Here is a 21,977-nt window from a genome sequence, read left to right as displayed (position 1 = left end):
GGTACAGCAATGTTTTTTTACCTTATTTTTGCTTTCATCGCCCCCCAAAAATGCTTTTGATCACAGCCACACACAGTCGGATAGGTGTGGCACGAGGTACGCTATGCCCCACCGCCGCTACGCCCACCCCCTGTGTCAGCGCTGGGACCGCTGTGTGATTGACACAGGCGCACTGAGGAGGCAGATGGCGGCGGGAGTGAGCACTTGCCTGGATACCACGCGGCGCCGCGCACGATAGATGAGCTGAGGGTCGGATGTGCTAGGACCTGTGTGTCAATCACACAGCGGTCCCAGCGCTGACACGGGGTGGGCGTAGCGTATCCCGCACCACGCCTATCCGCTCCACGCCTGTGGCTGTGATCACAAGCATTTTTTGGGGTGCAAAAATAAGGTAAAAACAATGCTATGCACACCATCGGCACACAGTACAAAGGCTGTGTGTAGGTTATAGCTAGAGCGAACTTACAGTAAATTCGATTCGTCACGAACTTCTCGGCTCGGCAGTTGATGACTTATCCTGCCTAAATTAGTTCAGCTTTCAGGTGCTCCCGTGGGCTGGAAAAGGTGGATACAGTCCTAGGAGACTCTTTCCTAGGACTGTATCCACCTTTTCCAGCCCACCGGAGCACCGGAAAGCTGAACTAATTTATGCAGGATAAGTCATCAACTGCCGAGCCGAGAAGTTCGTGACGAATCGAATTTACTGTAAGTTCGCTCATCTCTAGTTATAGCACCCAGAGTTCATGACCGTTGCGCTTTAATGGCTTCTTTGGACGTCTTCTAGTCACGCAGGTGACGGCTCGGACGTCTTGTAGACAGGGGGAGCCGCTTGGGTGACCATTCTGCTTCTCCTATGGCAGTGCCCACATGGTGATTTTTATACTTGGCATTAATAGCCCTGGTACATGCCTCAACAAGGGAGCAACGCCCCAAAAGGTCCTGCCTGCCACGAAGTATGGGGATGCCAAGGGTGCGGATTCTATGTCACCTCTGTTCTTCAGCTAGTAAGTGACTGCTCCTCTAATGGAAGTTTCTAAAAACAGGAGAGAAGGCGCTCCATAGGGTAATACCACCGGAGAAGGGGGGAGGGGAGAGTAAAAGCTAATTTTAAACTTCTCACCCTGGGTGGTTGTGTAGCCTCATACACAACAATGGAAATCGCTTGGATACAATGGTCCGTCTTCGGCCCTCCTGGTGTGGATTCCATAACGTATAGGTACAAGAAAAGGCTTCAGTATAGGGTGCAGGAGTAAATCGGCGCTGAACGGACCCAGGACACAGCAGGTAAGAAGGTAAAATCCAATTTATTTGATGCAACGCGTTTCCCTGCACAAGCGCAGATTCATCAGGCATGATGCCTGATGAATCTGCGCTTGTGCAGGGAAACGCGTTGCATCAAATAAATTGGATTTTACCTTCTTACCTGCTGTGTCCTGGGTCCGTTCAGCGCCGATGTACTCCTGCACCCTATACTGAAGCCTTTTCTTGTACCTCTAATGGAAGGGCCTGACCTTAGGTCTATTGACCCCTTGTAGGACAACGCCTCTAAGAAAAGGGCCGACCTTTGGTATAATGACCCCTTGTATAAGCGCTAAGTGACTCGGGATCTTTGTCACATGAGCGCAGTAAATCATCAAGAAGACTTTGTCCTACTTTTAACCAGTATTTTCCAAACAGTTGCAAAACTACAACACCCAGCATGCACGGACAGCCGTTGGCTGTCCGTGCATGCTGGGAGTTGTAGTTTTGCCACAGCTGGAGGCACTTTGGTTGGAAAACACTGGAAAAGGACAGTGAGCAGTATCCCATTGATGTAAATAGGGCTCTGCTACAGTCTCTACACTACAGAAGTTCCATAAAGGAACTTCCGAGGCCGATCCCGATTCCATCGGAAGATTGAACGTTTTTATTATTTTTGGCGGAATTCTGCCGGAGCTGCATTGCGCTCAATTAGTGCCCGTACGCCAATTCTGCCAAAGGCTGCTTCATTCAGAACGCTCGTTGTGTGCACGGGCACTTAGGCTAAGTTCACATTGTACATTGCTATTTAAAAATGTTAATCCTTCCAGTACTTATCAGCTGCTGTATGCTCCACAGGAAGTTGTGTAGTTATTTCCAGTCTGACCACAGTGCTCTCTGCTGACACCTCTGTCCAGAGTAGAAGCAAATCTCCATAGCAAACCTCTCCTGCTCTGGACAAAGGGGGCAGCAGAGAGCACTGTAGTCAGACAGGAAAGAAATACACAACTTCCTGTGGAGCATACTGCAGCTAAGTACTGGAAGGATTAAGACTTAAATGGAAATGTGAACTCAGCCTAAGGGCTCGTGCACACAGCAGGCGTTCTGGCAGAATTGGCGTGCGGGCACTAATTGAGCGCAGTGCAGCTCTGTGTAGTTCTTTCCTGTCTGACCACAGTGCTCTCTGCTGCCACCTCTGTCCGTGTCAGGAACTGTCCAGAGCAGCATAGGTTTGCTATGGGAATTTGCTTGTACTCTGGACAGTTCCTGACATGGACAGAGGTGTCAGCAGAGAGCACTGTGGTCAGACAGAAAGGAAATTCAAAAATAAAAGAACTTCCTGTGGAGCATACAGCACGCTGTTGCAAAACTACAAAACCTCCAGGCATGCCTATATGATGGGAGATTTAGTTATGCAATAGCTGTTCAGTCACAAGTTTGGGGACATGTCTCTACTTGCTGCGTCAGCATGATGGGAATTGTAGTTGTGCAACAGCTTAAAGGAATACTCCGGGGAACTAAACTCATAGCCCATCATTTCCCTCTCATCAACCTATTTAATTGTTTAAATATCATTCACTATCTCTATAGAGCAGTTTCCCCTCTTTGATTGTCACTTACATGCATGAAGTGAGGGAATGACCTCATCCAGTCATCCTCTCTCTCTCTGTCCAAAGCCCTCTCTGAAAGAAGCCCCCACCCTCCTTAGACCAAAAGAAAGAGAAAAGCTAGCCACTATTGATAGATGCACACCACTATAATAATGATGTAAAAAGTGTATAAATATTTTATTAAATCGCACAAACATTTTAAAGCCACTTTAAAACACAGAGAACATGGTGGAGGATTATAACCCAAATAACCACCTACTCCCCCCTCGGGATACACAGTAAGCATCTAAGAGGGGCCCCTGGAATAAAAAGCCAGAGTGGGGATAACCCACCTGCATCAGTGAGGCTGGTAATGAATCTAAAATAATGCCATGACTCAAACAAGAATCCCAAATATGGCTGTCCCCATCAGGTAATACTGTACCGCCTAACAAATGGTATACATATATACCAGGGGCTACCTCACCAACCAAGGGGGGGGGGGGGGGTGTAGGTCGGAGGGACATAGCAGCTCCACGTGTTCCGCTTTCCTACAAGACAGCTTCTTCAGAGAGGACACTCCTTAGAGACACAGATGGTTTGTGGTTTCTGCCCTGGACTAATGAGTCATTCTCTCTTTAGTGCTGAGAACTAAGATATGTGTGCAGCCTCAGCCAATCAGACACTGAACCTCTCTGCTGCTCAGTGCAGGAGGGTGGGGGCTGCTCTCAGAGAGTGAGCCGGCAGAGCAGAGCTGCAGTGATTGCTGGGAGATGTAGACAAGGGGAGGGAAAGATGGCAGAGAATATCAAGCAGCCAGAGAAGACAACAGGGGCCACAGGAGCCATGCATATCAGGCAGGATGGTTTACAGGGAACATATCCAGGTGGTGTGGTGGCTGTAGAAGTGTGTGTGTGTGTGTGTACAGTGGTCCCTCAACATACGATGGTAATCCCTTCCAAACGGACCATCGTTTGTTGAAACCATTGTATGTTGAGGGATCCGTGCAATGTAAAGTATAGGACAGTGGTCTACAACCTGCGGACCTCCAGATGTTGCAAAACTACAACACCCAGCATGCCCGGACAGCCAGCGGCTGTCCGGGCATGCTGGGAGTTGTAGTTTTGCAACAACTGGAGGTCTGCAGGTTGAAGACCACTGTTAGAGGAAGTTGTACTCACCTGTCCCCGCCGCTCCGGACCGTCACTGCTCCCCGGGATGTCGCCGGCCATCGCTGTCGCCGTGTCCCCGATGCTCCGGCAAGGCCTCTGCTTCCCCGTCATCCTCTCTCTCCGTCGCCGCCATCACGTCGCTACGCACGCGGCTCCTATTGGATGACGGGACGGCGTGCGCAGCGACATGATGACGACGATGGAGATCGCCGACGATGCAGGGGATCCCGAAGAGGACGCACCGGAGCCACGAGGACAGGTAAGTGATCATCAGCGGAGTACAGGGGCACCGTAAACGGCGTTTATGAGGTGGGGCCATCGTAGGTCGAGGGGTCACTGTATATGTATATAATGTGTATATGATAGGTGTGTGTATATAATGTGTATATGATAGGTGTGTGTATATAATGTGTATATGATAGGTGTGTGTAATAGAATGTGTATATGATAGGTGTGTGTAATAGAATGTGTATATGATAGGTGTGTGTATAGAATGTGTATATGATAGGTGTGTGTAATAGAATGTGTATATGATAGGTGTGTGTAATAGAATGTGTATATGATAGGTGTGTGTAATAGAATGTGTATATGATAGGTGTGTGTAATAGAATGTGTATATGATAGGTGTGTGTAATAGAATGTGTATATGATAGGTGTGTGTAATAGAATGTGTATATGATAGGTGTGTGTAATAGAATGTGTATATGATAGGTGTGTGTAATAGAATGTGTATATGATAGGTGTGGGTAATAGAATGTGTATATGATAGGTGTGGGTAATAGAATGTGTATATGATAGGTGTGGGTAATAGAATGTGTATATGATAGGTGTGGGTAATAGAATGTGTATATGATAGGTGTGGGTAATAGAATGTGTATATGCTAGGTGTGGGTAATAGAATGTGTATATGATAGGTGTGGGTAATAGAATGTGTATATGATAGGTGTGGGTAATAGAATGTGTATATGATAGGTGTGGGTAATAGAATGTGTATATGATAGGTGTGGGTAATAGAATGTGTATATGATGTGTATATGATAGGTGTGTGTAATAGAATGTGTATATGATAGGTGTGTGTAATAGAATGTGTATATGATAGGTGTGTGTAATAGAATGTGTATATGATAGGTGTGTGTAATAGAATGTGTATATGATAGGTGTGTGTAATAGAATGTGTATATGATAGGTGTGTGTAATAGAATGTGTATATGATAGGTGTGTGTAATAGAATGTGTATATGATAGGTGTGTGTAATAGAATGTGTATATGATAGGTGTGTGTAATAGAATGTGTATATGATAGGTGTGTGTAATAGAATGTGTATATGATAGGTGTGTGTAATAGAATGTGTATATGATAGGTGTGTGTAATAGAATGTGTATATGATAGGTGTGTGTAATAGAATGTGTATATGATAGGTGTGTGTAATAGAATGTGTATATGATAGGTGTGTGTAATAGAATGTGTATATGATAGGTGTGTGTAATAGAATGTGTATATGATAGGTGTGTGTGTAGAATGTGTATATGATAGGTGTGTGTAATAGATGTTATTACACACATATATACACTGGCCCTTTATGAGCCACACATTTGGAAACCCATCTCTAGCAGGAAACCTTAGGCACGATGGGAGTTGTAGTTATGCAAAAGCTGAAGAGCCGCAGGTTTGGTACCACCGTTCTGAGAGATGTCTCAACCTGACAGTCCGTAGTAAACTTCAGATCCGCTTCTATCCAATTATTTATTATGATATATTTTATAGATATATTTTTTTCTTTTTTTGTTCCATTGCAGATTGTCGTCTTCTCTTAAGGAATGCCACATTACTCTCTGTGTTGATTCACTCGTCTATCACATGGATCTTAATAACTACATGGAAAATCTAAGTATTATAGCACGACTACTATCTATAGACTCAGAAGGTCCGCATAGTAACCAGCAGACAGAACCTCTATCCGGTATTCTTACCTTCGGATAAACACAGGTTGGAGCGGATCCCTGGGCGAGGACCTCACTGGTAATTATGGGTCTAATTATGGGTCATGGTTTTTATATGGAAAATTATTGCAAGAGATGTTTCCTGACTAAAAGACCTCAAGTACACGACTGTATTGTTCCCTATAGAAAGTCCATGATGGCATTGGAATCCTGTGTATCATATGGATGCTGTGTCTGTAGGGCAGTGTTTCTCAACCAGGGTTCCTCCAGCTGTTGCAAAACTACAACTCCCAGCATGCCCGGACAGCCAAAGGCTGTCCGGGCATGCTGGGAGTTGTAGTTTTGCAACAGCTGGAGGCTTCCTGGTTTGGAAACACTGCCCTACAGATAAAGCATCCATATGACCTATTGCTCTGAATTACCACTAATGTGTATTTGGGCTGGTCTGACCCCCTGCTGCTTTACAGGCATGCTGGGAGTTGTAGTTTTGCAACAGCTGGAGGCACCCTGGTTGAGAAACACTGCCCTGCAGACACAGCATCCATATGACCTATTGCTCTGAAGTGTATTTTGGCTGATCTGACCCCCTGCTGCTTTACTGGCATGCTGGGAGTTGTAGTTTTGCTACACCTGGAGGCACCCTGGTTGAGAAACACTGCCCTACAGACACAGCATCCATATGAACTATTGCTCTGAAGTGTATTTTGGCTGCTCTGACCCCCTGCTGCTTTACTGGCATGCTGGGAGTTGTAGTTTTGCAACAGCTGGAGGCACCCTAGTTGAGAAACACTGCCCTACAGACACAGCATCCATATGACCTATTGCTCTGAAGGGTATTTGGGCTGGTCTGACCCCCTGCTGCTTTACAAGCATGCTGGGAGTTGTAGTTTTGCAACAGCTGGAGGCACCCTGGTTGGGAAACACTGTCCTATGTTCTTTCAGACCTGGACTGGAGTGTATTAGAGCAGAGACAATATCGCCGTCTGTATTGGAGATGTACTCGGTCTTGTGTAATTGCGTGATTGTGTAGAAATACATTTCTGAAGAATTCCAAAAATGTGTACGTGACATTACCTGTGTGTTCTGTACTTATCTTGATAGTTCTAGGAAACTCTAAAAATGGGAGGGGGTCATAGGGGCAGGGCCAACCTTTTGGGGATTGTATCAGGATTGCAGGGTCTGCTTTGGTTTTGACCAAATACTGAGCCCCCTTTTGTGCACAGGTCGTGTCTGGTATTGCAATGCCATTCTTGTTCACTGTGTCTGGGATTGTGGTGCCCCTCTTGTGCACAGGCGGTGTCTGGTATTGCAGCGCTCCTCATGTTCCCAGGCGGTGTCTGGTATTGTGCCTCTCTTGTGCACAGGCTGTGTCTAGGATTGCAGTGCCTGTCGTGTCCACAGGCTGTGTCTGGTACTGCAGCACCCCTCATGTTCCCAGGTGGTGTCTGGTATTGCAGTGCACCTTTTGTGCACAGGCAGAGTGTGGTCTTGTGGCACCCCTCATGTCCACAGGCAATGACTGGCATTGCATCTTAAAGGGGTACTCCGGTGGAAAATATATTTTTTAAATCAACTGGTGCCAGAAAGTTAAACAGATTTGTAATGGACTTCTATTAAAAAAGCTTAATCCTTCCAGTACTTCTTTATAGCTGTATGCTAAGGAGGAAGTTCTTCTTTTTGAATTTCTTTTTTGTCTTGTCCACAGTGCTCTCTGCTGACACCTGATCCCTGTATCAGTAACTGTCCAGAGCAGGAGAAAATCCCCATAGCAAACCTGTGCTGCTCTGGACAGTTCCTGACACTGACAGAGGTGTCACCAGAGAGCACTGTGGACAAGACAAAAAAGAAATAAAATAAAAAAAGAATTTTCTCTGTAGCATACAGCTTGTAAAAGGTACTGGAAGGATAAATATTTTTTTAATAGAAGTAATTTACAAATCTGTTTAACTTTCTGGCATCAAAATAAATAAAAATAAATAGTTTTCCACCGGAGTACCCCTTTCAATTCATGTGCATGCAGCTGGAACTGAATTGCCATATACCGGTAGTTTCCCTACCTAACCTGCTAGGCCGGGGGCATGAGTCTAGAACGTTCCTCTCGGCGCACAGTGCTGTGGATACAAAACAAACCTCAGTTTGCACAATAAACAATGGCGCTGCAGGCTTTGACATGTTAGCCTTGGTAACGCAGGGCACCTTCTTTTCGGATGTGAGGTCAGCGGGTGTAACGGGATAATGTGAGTCAATGCTTGGACTGTGTATGGGCATCATTCAGGTTTTGAATTGAATATTATTTTTAGGATGTAACATTATTTTTGGGATGTTTGCACCAATGAGCAAAGGAAGATTCAGGGATACAGCAGAGTCGTCACAATCTGGCAGTAATGGGACCCGATAGGTTCTGGATTATCAGATGTATAAAGCCTAGAACTATTTACTCCACTGGAAAACTTTATTTACTTTTTTTTTAGATATATATATATATATATATATATATATATATATATATCAACTGGTGCCAGAAAGTTAAACAGATTTGCAAATTACTTCTATTAAAAAATCTTAATCCTTCCATTACTTATCAGCTGCTATGATTCACAGTTCTTTCCTTTTTGAATTTCCTATCAGTCTGACCACAGTGCTCTCTGCTGACACCTCTGTCCATATCAGGAACTGTCCAGAATAGGAGCAAATCCCCATGGAAAACCTATCCTGCTCTGGACAGTTACTAAAATGGACAGAGGTGTCAGCAGAGAGCACTGTGGTCAGGCTGAAAGGAAATTTAAAAAAAGAACTTCCTGTGGATCATAACAGCTGATAAGTAGTGGAAGGATTAGGATTTTTTTTTTAATAGAAGACATTTACAAATCTGTTAAACTTTCTGGCACCAGTTGATTAAAATTAGTTTTTTTTTTTCCCTGTGGAGTACCCCTTTAATGCCCCCCTACACTCCCATGCTCAGCCACCTTTTACAGTAGAGAATCCTTCCTAAGTTGAAACCATCTTTCCTGCAGACACAGTGGATGCCTCTTTATTGTCCTGTGATACATATGGGGAGATTAATCAATACTTGTGTACCTAATGGCAACCACTCAGATTGCGTCTTAAAGTTTTCACAGGTCTCTTTAAAAATTGAAAAAGCGTTCTGATTGGTTGCCATGGGCAACTGTACCACTCTTCCGGTACACGGAGATACTCCCCCATAGTATCTCTGGTACCCGAATGTAAATGTCTGGAGGTTCTCAGCACTGGAGACTTGTGACAGTGAGAGTTGTAGTTTTGCAACAGTTTGTAGCCATTGCTGTAGATCAGTGTTTCCCAAGCAGTGTGCCTCCAGCTGTTGCAAAACTACAACTCCCAGCATGTCTTCAGCTATCATGGAAACCTGGGAGCTGTAGCTGGAGCCGTGTTTCTCAACTAGTGTGCCTCCAGCTGTTGCAAATCTACAACTCCCAGCATGCCCGGACAGCCAAAGGCTGTCCGGGCATGCTGGGAGTTGTAGTTTTGCAACAGCTGGAGGCACACTGGTTGGCAAACACTGCTGTAGATGCTGCAGTTGCAGGCTGTAGTAGTTTTGCAGCAACTGGGGAGCCACGTGTTGGGAAACACTTCTGTAGATGTTGCAATTGCAGTTTGTTAGAGCATGCTGGGAGTTCTAGTTTTGCAACAGCTGGAAAGCCACAGGTTGAGAAACAATGCTGTAGATGCCACAGTTTCAGTTTTTGTTATCAGTGCATGCTGGGAATTGTAGTTTTGCAGCTGCTGTAGAGCTACAGGTAGGGGATCACTGCTGTAGATGTTGCAGGCTGTCAGTGCATGCTGGGAGTTGTAGTTTTACCATAGATTGAGGAACACTGCTGTAGATGTTGCAGGCTGTCAGTGCATGCTGGGAGTTGTAGTTTTACCATAGATTGAGGAACACTGCTATAGATGTTGCAAATACAGACTCGGTGCATGCTGGGAGTTGTAGTTTTTCAACAGCCGGAGAGCCACAGATTGAAAAACATTGCTGTAGATACCACAGTTGCAACTTCTGGCTGTCAGTGCATGCTGGGAGTTGTAGTTTTGGGCCACAGGCTGCAGATCACCACTGTACAGTATGTCTCCCAAGAGCTTAATGTGTAATTGTAGAGAGTGTATTCTTATTTGCTCGTCCTACAGTAAAGCCTCTTCTATAATACCGGGATCCTAAAATTGGCTGATAACAGAGAACAATCTATATTTGGCTTTTCAAGCCCTATTTGCATTGATTTGCATTGTGACATAGTAGACTTTCCGGGCCTTATTTGCATTTCCACATCCTCTTACATATCTTTTGCAGGCCTCATATCCTCTTTACTGCGCTGTTCAGGAAATCAAGGGAATTCGTTCTTTCCTTATCAGGGAAAGTTGGGTCATTTAGGGCAGGAAGGTCTGAGCCAACTTCCTCCATTCTTTTGCAACTCCTCTTCTGTGTCAGAGATGGTGACCGCAGCCTCCACTCCCTAATCTCATTGTCTCCCACCCACAGGGGGGGGGGGGGGGGGGAGGCACATTTGGTTTGTCTTCTGATATCGCAGTGTTTCCCTATCAGTGTCCCTCCAGCTGTTGCAAAAGTCCCAGCATGCCCGGACAGCCTAAGGGTGCGTTCACACTGTGTAATTCAAGAGGAATTTACCTGAGTAATTCCTCTGGAATTCTCCGCTTAGAAATAATTAACATCTGCTTTGCCATTTTACTCTGCACTGTTCACACTGCGTAAATTCCGCTTGCGGAATTCCATTCCATTAGAACAAAGAACATGTTCAATACGTAACATGTTCAATACGTAAGCAGAAGTCCATTGAAGTCAATGATAAAAAAAAAAAAAAAATTCCGCTTGAAATCGTTTCCGCATGGAATTTGCGCAAAATTCACTTGGAAATTCCGCACGAAAACAAAAAAAATTAATAAATAAAAAGGGAAATTCCAATTGGTGGTTTTAGTCCAGCAAAAAAAAAAAAAATTCCTCCTATATTCTACGCGGAAAATCCACGGAATTCTGCATGATTTTCATGCAAAATTTGCGCAATTTATTTGCAAAAAAAGGAAAAACCTGTAAATTCTGCTGCAGAGTTTTTTTTCGCAAGGATTCCTCTCCTATTCCTCAATGTGAACTCACCTTACAAGCACTCAGAGGCTGAAAAGGCTTCGCAGCTGAATATCCTGGACTGAATACAATTGTAGCAAATCTGTCATCTCAGCATTTCCTGGAGTCCAGGCTGATACATTGTTGCAAAAATCAGGACAGGGATAGAATTATATCAATATGATGGGATGCAGTATAATAAGAGGGCAGTGCTGCCTAAATAAATACATTTCTGCATCCTCTTCCTCTCTATACTGTTAACTGCTGCACATGCTCTGCTTAGGGTGTCAGGGCATGCTGGGAGTTGTAGTTTTGTAGCAGCTGGAGAGCCACAGACTCCATGGGTGTCAGGGAATGAGTCTGCTGAGTCCCCAACCAGGGTGCCTCCGGCTGTTGACAAACTACATCTCCCAGCATGCCCGGAAAACCGCAACAGATGTCGGGGGTCTTCAGGGTAAGGGTGCACGCACACCACGTTTTTGCAATACAGTTCCCGTATCAGGTTTTTGATGAAAAACGGATTCCTCAAATCCGTATACGATGTGAAAAATTATGTCCGGTTTCTTCCATTTAAGAAAAAAAACGTATAACAGGTTTCACTTGTTTGATTGAAATTCCAAGAAAAAGAACTGTGCAAAGTCAAAAACCGTATAGCGCAAACTGGATGGAAGTGTACGCACATATATGGTTCTGTACGGTTCCCATTGACTCCCATGTTAAAAGAAAAAAAAAAAACGTAAACTGTTTAAGGCTGGGTTCACACTACGATTTGTAACTACGGTTCCCGTATACGGCTGGGAGGAGGGGGCGGGGCTTAATCGCGGCGCCCGCACTCATCCGTATAGGGGAACCGTATTTAATGCATCTCTATGAGCCGACCAGAGTGAACCGCAGCCTCCGGTCGGCTGCTTTTTCGGCCGTATGCGGTTTCCCGACCGTAGGCAAAAACGCGACCATGTTTTTGTCTGTGGTTGGGAAACCGCATACGGCCGAAAAAGCAGCCGACCGGAGGCCGCGGTTCACTTCGGTCGGCTCATAGACATGCATTAAATACGGTTCCCCTATACGGCTGAGTGCGGGCGCCGCCATTAAGCCCCGCCCCCTCCTCCCAGCAGTATACGGGAACCATAGTTACAAATTGTAGTGTGAACCCAGCCTAATACGGTTTTTCACCCGGACCAAAATCCATGGTAGACTACGGTTTTGGGTACTGGTAAAAAAAACAAACAAAAAAAAAAAAGACAAAACGGACTAAACCGGATGATGCGTCTGACATACGGCTTACAATGTTAAGTCAATGCATACGGTTTTCTATACGGTTCCATACGGTTTTTATCTTGGACCATATACGGGAACTGTATAGCAAAAACGTGCTGTGCGTGCACCCTATGCTCGCTCTTGCTCTTCATAGGCAAGAAATGTATAGGTTAGGGTTCCCCAAGCAGGGTGCCTCCAGCTGTTGCCAAACTACAACCCCCAGCATGCTCAGACAGCCGAAGGCTGTCTGAGCATGCTGGGAGTTGTAGTTTGGCAACAGCTGGAGGCACCCTGCTTGGGGAACCCTGTGGTATAGGATACAAAGTGTCCCGTCTGTTACCTGTACAGTCAGTGATCAATGGCGGCAGCTGCTTCTTCTGTATTAGGAGACACATTGTATCCTATTGTATTACAGGCTTCTTTTAAAATAGGGAATGTGTTTTTATTTTTTTTTTATTTTATTTTTTTACTTTTGTATATTTTATAATAAAGTTTCCCTATTTTTTTAAAAAGATGCCTGTAATACTGTAGGATACAATGTATCTTTTTAATACAGAAAAAGCAGCTGCCGCCATCTATATGACTGATATAGGATACAAAGTTTCCCGTCCGTAGCCTGCACAGTGTCTCCCAACCAGGGTGCCTCCAGCTGTTACTACACCTTCCAACATGCAAGAATCGGTAAATGTAGGTAGGTATCACTTACAGAAAACCGATTCCCTGGATCCCCAGATCCAGACTGAACAGAAAGTGCAGGTCGTTCATAGGAGGAAAGGAAACAAAAGAGAAAGTGTCTAAATAGCGCGCACTACAATTACCGGCCTGACATTCGTGTTTTTATTTTATTTTTAATTATTCTAAAATATACAAATGTCAGGCCGGTAATTGTAGTGCGCGCTATTTAGACACTTTCTCTTTCGTTTCCTTTCCTCCTATGAATGACCTGCACTTTCCAGGGAATCTGATGTCCGTAAGTGATACCTACCTACATTTACCGATTCTTGCCTTCACATTGTTGCACGCTGGAAGGTGTAGTTCTGCAACAGCTGGAGGCACTGTGATATAGGATACAAAGATGCACAGTCATATAGATGGCGGCAGCTGCTTATTTTGCATCGCAAGATACATTGTATCCTATAGTATTACAGGCGTCTTACAAAATAGCCTGGACAGGGTTTCCTTTCGATTCTCTAAATTTAAACAGTGGATGTCATTCTGGTTGCCAATGGGAGATGGAGCAATTTAGACACTTTCTCTTTTTCTTTACTTTTCGTTTCTGCCTATGAAAGTCCTGCACTTTCTCTTTTAATCTGGATCTGGGAACCAAAGGAATAGATTGTCCGTAAGTGATACCTACCTACATTGTCCGTAAGTGATACCTACCTACATTTACCGACTCTTGCATTCTCATTGTTGCATGTTCAGTGCTGGAAAACGTATCCCGCGCTCACCGATTAAATCTTTTTTTTTTTTGTAATCTTCTTCTTGTTTACAATATCCTTTTATTGGATTCTCAATGCAGACCATAGCAAGGTGTGACATTTCCACAGCCTTCGGCTGTCTGGACTTGCTTGGGGGTTGTAGTTCGGCAACAGCTGGAGGCACACTGGTTGGGAAACACTGTGATATAGGATACAAAGTGTCCTGTCCGTAACCTGTACGTTTATTGGATTCTCAATACAAAACACAGCATGTAATGAAGAGTTCAGCATGTGACTGTCCAGCCGGTAATAAACTACAAGTCCCAGCATGTCTGCATGCTGGGAGTTGGAGTTATGCAATAACTGATAGTTTGTCTCAGGATATTGCAGTGTTTTCCAACCAGTGTGCCTCCAGCTGTTGAAAAACTACAACTTCTAGCTTGCCTAGACAGCCGTCGGCTGTGTGGACATGCTGGGAGTTGTAGTTCGGATGCTGGTTGGGGAAACGCTGTGCTATAGGATACCAAGTGTCCCGTCCGTAACCTGTACGTTTATTGGATTCTCAATACAAAACACAGCATGTGATGAAGAGTTCAGCATGTGACTGTCCAGCCGGTAATAAACTACAAGTCCCAGCATGTCTGCATGCTGGGAGTTGGCGTTATGCAATAACTGATAGTTTGTCTCATGATATTGCAGTGTTTTCCAACCAGTGTGCCTCCAGCTGTTGCAAAACTACAACTTCTAGCTTGCCTAGACAGCCGTCGGCTGTGTGGACATGCTGGGAGATGTAGTTCGGATGCTGGTTGGGGAAACGCTGTGCTATAGGATACCAAGTGTCCCATCCGTAACCTGTAGGTTTTATTGAATTCTCAATACAAAGCATGTAATGCAGCGGTCCCCCAACTTGTAACCATCCAGCTGTTGCAAAACTACAACCCCCAGCATGCCCTGACAGCCTGCGGCTGTCAGGGCATGCTGGGGGTTGTAGTTTTGCAACAACTGATTGTTGTATCTTTGCAACAGCTGGAGAAGAGCCGCAGGTGGCGGAAAGCTGTGTTGGCCGCGTATGAAGGAAATAATAGTAAAATTACTTATTTGGGGAAAAACTGTGGAAAAAATGCAAAATAGTTCAAATGCAGAAGTATTGTGTAGTAAGTAAGTAAGTGTCCCAGAATAGTCCGTTTTGCAAAAATAATCATTGTCAGTCACTGTGTTGTGTAGCAGATCATTTCTTGTCAATTTAGATATAAAAAAAATGTAGAATTTTTTTACATTTTTTTTTTCCCCATTAGCAACAGCAATTTAACAGCTAAAAAAGTGAATTTATTTTAGTCACATTCTCATTCACCCCGGGACCGTTGCACTTAAAAAATTCTATATAGTAGCAGCTTAATAAGGGTATAATTTTGGGATAATCCCTTTAACTATCCACTGAATTGAAGATGAGTATCTGAATGGTGTGGAAGACCCTTGAGACCCCCCACTGATTGCAAGAATAGGGGGTCCCTTGTCCCCCCGAGTCAGTATAGCAGGGGTTGAGCGTGCATTCACTGGCTTGGCTATACAGGCAGTCCTAGTAGCCAATAGGAGAGGGATGCTCAGTTGTGGGAGCCAGGTGGTAGGGCACATGACCACTGAGGCTGCTGATTGGCTGAGATGGTCATGTGACGTCCCCGGAGTACTTCGATCCCATTCCGATCCCTCATTCAGTCTCTCTTTTGGAGCGGACGTCACATGACAGCCTCAGTGATCGTCTGCTATATTAAAATGTGCTCATCTTACATGGCCTCATGTCCTTTTACAGAAATTTCGATATATTTGGGGATTTTTTTCCCTTCTTATCAGGAATAGATGCGTCATTTGGGGGAGAAAGTTCTGAGACTAGATAATGTCCGCAGCCTACACTCCCCTGATCTCATTCATTTCCACCCTTGTGTCCCCTGTGGATATGTGGTTAGTCTCGTGATATCGTAGTGTTTCCCAACCAGCGAGCCTCCAGCTTTTGACAAACTACAACTCCCAGCATGCCCGAATAGCCAACGAATGTCTGGGCATGCTGAGAGTTGTAGTTTAGCAATGTCTGGAAACACCCTGGTTGGGGAAACACCATCTTTTGGCTGTCTGAGCATGCTGAGAGTTGTAGTTTAGCAACAGCTGGAAGCACCCTGGTTGGGAAACACAGTTTTTTGGCTGTCTGGGCATGCTGGGAGTTTTAGTTTAGCAAAAGCAGGAGGCACACCATTCGGGAAACACTGTGGTATAGGTAAACGGAGTGCCCCCTGTTGGTGCCTTTCCACCCAAAGATCATGAGGCTCTTGTCTGCAGGGCTCCAATGATTGAGAGGTGATGGCTGGAGTGATAGCTGATTGGCTGAAATGGTCACATGACATCCTCCCCAAAAGGAAGACCAAACATGGGATCAGATAGGTAAGCAGAACTGTGACCTAAAAGTTTAAAGGGGTACTACGGTGGAAAACGTATTCATTTTTTTTTTTTTATCATCAACTGGTTAAACAGATCTTGTAAATTACTTCTATGTAGAAATCTTAATCCTTCCAGTACTTATCAGCTGCTGTATAATACAGAGGAAGTTTTTTTTCTTCTTGAATTTCTTTTCTCTCTGACCACAGTGCTCTCTGCTGACACCTCTCTCCTTATCAGGAGCAAATCCCCCTATCAAACCTCTCCTGCTCTGGTCAGTTCCTGACATGGACAGAGGTGTCAGCAGAGAGCACTGTGGTCAGACAGAAAGGAAATTCAAAAAGAAAAGAACTTTCTCTGTAGTATTCAGCAGCTAATAAATACTGGAATGATTGAGATTTTTAAATAGAAGTAATTTACAATTCCGTTTAACTTTCTGGCACCAGTTGATTTAAAAAAAAAAAAAAAAAAAAAAAAACTTTACCACCGTAGTACCTTTAAGACCAAAAATAAAATAGGCTCATCTGCTGTCCCTGTCCACATCCTCAGCACCATGTAAGGTAATAGACAGACTAGATGAATGTCCACCCCCCCCCCCCCCCCCAACATGTGACCACATCCGTGCAGTATGCGGTGACCAATCCTCAGACAGGGAAAGGCGTCAATGTAGAATGTGAAGAAATAAAGTGAGATCCTGGTGACAATCGCACATTCACACCTCAGACGTTCACCGAGCAGTGAGAGTGACCGAGGCCGACACTCCCATCCTGGGGGGGGGGGGGGGGGTTCATATGTTAGATATTTTTGGCATGATTAGACCTCGTTCACATTACCGCTAAAGGGATCTCCATTGCTAAATGATAGGGAAAATAATAGGGATCGACCGATATCGTTTTTTTAGGGCCGATACCGATAATCGGTGCAGGTTAGGGCCGATAGCCGATAACTTATACCGATATTCCGGTATAAGTTATCGGCTATTTATCCCCCCGCGACACAGCGGGCGCTTTAAATCAATGCACTGCAGTGGCTTTTGCGGTGCCATAGGCCGCCGCCGCCACCCGCTTCTCTCCCCCTGCCTGTCCGGGGGTCCTGAGACCTATCACCGCCACCGCTCCCCCCGCACCACGCCTAGGGGTGCCTCCAGCTGTTGCAAAACTACAACTCCCAGCATGCCATACCGATAATTGGTCGATCCCTAGAAAATAATATCGGCCATACCGATAATTGGTCGATCCCTAGAAAATAATATATGCATGGCTTTTTTTCTACATTTTCTTCTTCTCTATGTTCAATTCCCCTAAAATAACATTCTAAGTTAATGGGATTGGTCGAGACCTGGTGATGCCTGTTATGCTTTGACTCGTTCAGGGTCCAGTAGGCGCCCCCCCCCCAAAAAAAATTGGGCAGAGCACAGCGGTGATGTGAACCTAGCGTTAGACTACCTGTCATCAAACTATATTTTCTAAACTTAAATTATATTCCCGAACTACTCCTGACACCCCTCCAGCCCTTTTTAATTTTTTTTTTCCCGAGCTTTAAAAAGCTGTGTATTATATCTTTCCCATGCTCACATTGTGTGAGCTCCCAGCGGGAGAAAGTGGGCGTTCCCCAGCAGGCGTGAAGTCACTGAATCCTGCGAGAGCTGTGCCTCCCCATGCCCCGCACGCATTTCTGAGTTTGGTCTCCTGCCAGGCCGGGAGAAGACCAAACTAACTGTTTGACTTGCGGCAGGGAACAGAACAGAGCCACCTAGTGGCTGTTTTTTTCAATCACATCAAAAACATATAAAGGATGAGAATTTTAACAGCAAGTAAATAGAAAAGTGTCTTATAATTACAGAAGGAACAATATATTAAACATTTAGTTTGGTGACAGGTACTCTTTATATGGTTTATCCAGGAATAAAAAATGGATTTTTATTTCTTAAAAAAAATAAAAAAATCGCCACCCCTGTCCTTAGTTTGTATGTGGTATTATGATTTAGTTCCATTGAAGTAAGTAGAGCCTAGTTGTAATACCGCACACAACCTAAAGGACAGGGGTGGTGCTGTTTTTGGAAAAAATTAGCTCCAGTTTACTGCTCCGTAGATCACATAGTATTAAGGCGGATTGGCTTGTGTGCGTACACTCTTATGTTGCGATTGGTAACACACCCCAGAAAAGCCAAAAAAGACATCTTGTTCTTGATATAGAGCTCCCGTGGAGTCTATATAGTCACCTGCAGGTAACCAGCTCTGTCCTGCCATGCCCAAAAGTACAACATGTTCTGGTATGTGTTGGCACAGCGGTATGCCAGTTTACATCATGGTATGCCCATTAATGCAATAGGATGAGTAATCTAATAGTGTATATAATATATGGTTTCATTAAAGGGGTACTCCACTGGAAAACATTAAGGGGTATTCCAGGAAAAAACTTGATTTATTTATTTATTTTTTATATCAACTGACTCCAGAAAGTTAAACAGATTTGTAAATTACTTCTGTTAAAAAAATCTTAATCCTTCCAATAATTATCAGCTTCTGAAGTTGAGTTGTTCTTTTCTGTCTGGCAACAGTGCTCTCTGCTGACACCTCTGTCTGTCTCGGGAACTGCACAGAGTAGAAGAGGTTTGCTATGGGGATTTGCTTCTACTCTGGACAGCTCCCGAGACAGGTGTCATCAGAGAGCACTTAGACAGAAAAGAACTCGACTTCAAAAGCTGATAAGTACTGGAAGGATTAAGATTTTTTTAATAGAAGTAATTTACAAATCTGTTTAGCTTTCTGCAGCCATTTGATTTATAAAAAAAAAAAAAAAAAAAAAGTTTTTTTTCCCTGGAATACCCCTTTTAAAATCAACTGGTGCCAGAAAGTTTTGTAAATTACTTCTATTTAAAAAAAAAATCTTAATCCTTCCAGTACTTTACAGCTGCTGTATACTCCAGAAAAAGTTATTTTCTTTTTTAATTTCTTTTGTCTGACCACAGTGCTCTCTGCTGACACCTCTGTCCATTTTAGGAACTGTCCAGAGCAGCTTATGTTTGCTATGGGGATTTGCTTCTACTCTGGACAGTCAGGTGTCAGCAGAGAGCACTGTGGTCAATGCAAAAATAAAAGAACTTCCTGTGGATCATACAGCAGCTGATGAGTACTGGAAGGATTAAGATTTACAAATCTGTTTAACTTTCTGGCACCAGTTGATTAAAAAAACAAACAAACAAAAAAAAAGTCTTCCACCGGAGTACCCCTTTAAAATACTGTAGGGGTCAATACAGTCTGGACCAGAGACTTTATACAAGGCAGTGTTTCCTGACCAGTGTGCCTCCAGCTGTTGCAAAACTACAACCCCCAGCATGCCCGGACAGCCAACGGCTGTCCGGGCATGCTGGGGGTTGTAGTTTTGCAACAGCTGGAGGCACCCTGGTTGGGAGACATTACCTTTCCCATAATGGCCATACAATGGCATCTATCGCTTGGTGCCCCGTAGCTGTATAGCTCTGTGGTATAGCCGAGATGTCACATGGCGCTACAGTTGCAAATATTTACAGGAAAACAGATGGCATATCATGCAGCATTTTCCCGGGTAAAATCTTGTGATGCCCGTTGGCATGTGACCCAATCCCTCAGCGTCTCCAGTGTTTATGTTGTTTTGTTTTCTAAACATTCAAATGATTCGGGTGTTCACCGAATAGTCCTTCACGCCTAAGGGTGAGGCCACTTAAGCAGGCGTCTGAAATGCGTCAGCACAGTTTTAGATCTTGAAGCTCAGGGTTGCCGCCCTTTTGCATTCGTGCGGCCGACCGACCACTCGTGGCCTCACCTAAAAACAGATGCAACTGAAAAACTATGGACCCTGCCTATGTTGGGGCTGTGCCTGGATATACAGTGTTGCCATTTGACAGTGTTTCCCAACCTGTGTTTCAGCAGCCGCTGCGAAACTACAACTCCCAGCATTCCCCGACACCTTGGAATGTGACTCCCAGTCTGTGACTCTGTGACCATTTTTTGCAAAACTACAACTACCAGCATAACCTGACACTCTGTGACTCGACAGCTATTTCAAAACTACAACTCCCAGCATTCCCTGACACCATAAGACAGTGTTTACCAACCAGTGTGCTTTCAGCTGTTGCAAAACTACAACTCCCAGCATTTCCTGGCACCCTGGTTGGGAAAAGCTGCCCTAAGGGGGGATAGCCTGTCACTCGGCAGATGTTTCAAAACCACAACTCCCAGCATGCCCTGACACCCTAAGGAGAGCATGTGGCATTCCATTTTTTTTGCAAAACTACAACCAACAGGATGCCCTGACACCCTGCGACTCGGCAGCTGTTTCGAAACTACAACTCCCAGCATGCCCTGACAGCCTAGGGAGTCCGTGGCTCTCCAGCTGTTGCAAAACAACAAATCCCAGCATTTCCTGACACCCTTATAGTGTTTCCCAACCAGTGTGCTTTCAGCTGTTGCAAAACTACAACTTCCAGCATGCCCGGACAGCCTTTGGCTGTCCAGACATGCTGGGGTTTGTAGTTTTGCAACAGCTGGAGGCACCCTAGTTGGGAAAAGCTGCTCTAAGGGGATAACCTGTGACCCGGCAGATGTTTCAAAACAACAACTACCAGCATGCCCTGACACCCTAAGAGCCTGTGTCTGCAGTTGTTTTGAAACCACAACTCCCAGCATGCCCTGACACCTTGAAGAGTCTGTGACTCTACATTTTTTGCAAGACTACAACTACCAGCATAACCTGTTACCATGTGACTCGCCAGCTGTTTCAAAACCACAACTCCCAGCATGCCCTGACACCCTAAGACAGTGTTTCCCAACCAGTGTCCTAAGATAGTGTTTCCTAAGACAGTGTGCTTTCAGCTGGTGCAAAACTACAACTCCCAGCATGCCCGGACATCTTCCGGACACGCTGGGGTTTGTAGTTTTGCAACAGCTGGAGGCACCCTGTTTGGGAAAAGCTGCTCTAAGGGGATAACCTCTTACCCGGCAGATGTTTTAAAACCACAATTCCCAGCATGCCCGGACACCCTTAGGAGAGCCTGTGATTCCTCCCATCATATTGATTATAATTCTAGCCCTGTCCAGATTTTTGCAACAATGTATCGGCCTGGACTCCAGGAAGCGGTGAGATCATAAATGGCTACAATTGTATCCAGTCCGGGGAATTTAGCTGTGAAAAAAAAAAAAATAAGGCCCGTGGCCCATTTCAGCCTCTGAGTGTTTGTATTCACTGACAGCAAGCTGTGATCTTGAAGAAAAATTGAAATAAACATTATATTAGATAATTGCACAGCTGTCGTTATACAGTGATGGAACTTTAATTTACAGAAAACAAGACCGACCAATAGGAGAACTGGAACTGTCGGGTTCCAGTGGCCACAAACTTGCAATATCTGGTCATGTGACATATTTTTGGCAACATTATGTCTGGGACTGAATGTTCTTCCTTCTTGTCTTTTCTCCCAGTGCCCTTTGCACATGGCCTCTGCGGCAGTTTCAATCTCCTCTCCGCCTGGATCTTTGGAGGCAAACCAGCCCGGGTTTAAGAAGGATATCCTCGGGGCGAAGTTAGAAGTGAAATATTTGTGCTCCGACTGCAAGAATATCCTCAGGAGGCCGTTCCAGGCGCAGTGCGGACATCGCTTCTGCTCCTTCTGCCTGAGAAAGATCATAAGGTTAGTGGGGAGGTTATCTTGCAAACCGCCAATTGTTGCAAAACTACTACTCCAATCATGCCATGGGAGCCTCTAGCTCAGTGTTTCCCACCCTGAGTGCCTCCAGCTGTTGCAAAACTACAACTCCCAGCATGCCCGGACAGCCAACGGCTGTCCGGGC

General features: G+C 44.8%; 1 protein-coding gene across 4 annotated transcripts in view; it reads left to right on the top strand.

The window, feature by feature from the left end:
* TRAF2 (TNF receptor associated factor 2) overlaps positions 1-21,977 on the top strand; it is a 49,058-nt gene that overhangs the window by 8,127 nt on the left and 18,954 nt on the right. For 2 of the 4 annotated variants that reach the window (XM_056538420.1, XM_056538417.1), the window contains exons 2-3: positions 5,797-6,019; positions 21,609-21,817. In XM_056538420.1, the coding sequence (XP_056394395.1) occupies positions 21,621-21,817 (197 nt within the window). In that variant the 5' untranslated portion in view covers positions 5,797-6,019; positions 21,609-21,620. Of the gene's footprint in view, positions 1-5,796; positions 6,020-13,560; positions 13,673-21,608; positions 21,818-21,977 lie in introns of those variants that run through there. The other 2 variants (XM_056538419.1, XM_056538418.1) reach the window with 2 other exon arrangements.

Source organism: Hyla sarda, chromosome 9, assembly GCF_029499605.1.
Source record: "Hyla sarda isolate aHylSar1 chromosome 9, aHylSar1.hap1, whole genome shotgun sequence".
NCBI lineage: Eukaryota > Metazoa > Chordata > Amphibia > Anura > Hylidae > Hyla > Hyla sarda.
The sequence above is the reverse complement of the archived record's forward strand: the minus strand, read 5'-3'. Positions and strand labels throughout refer to the sequence as shown.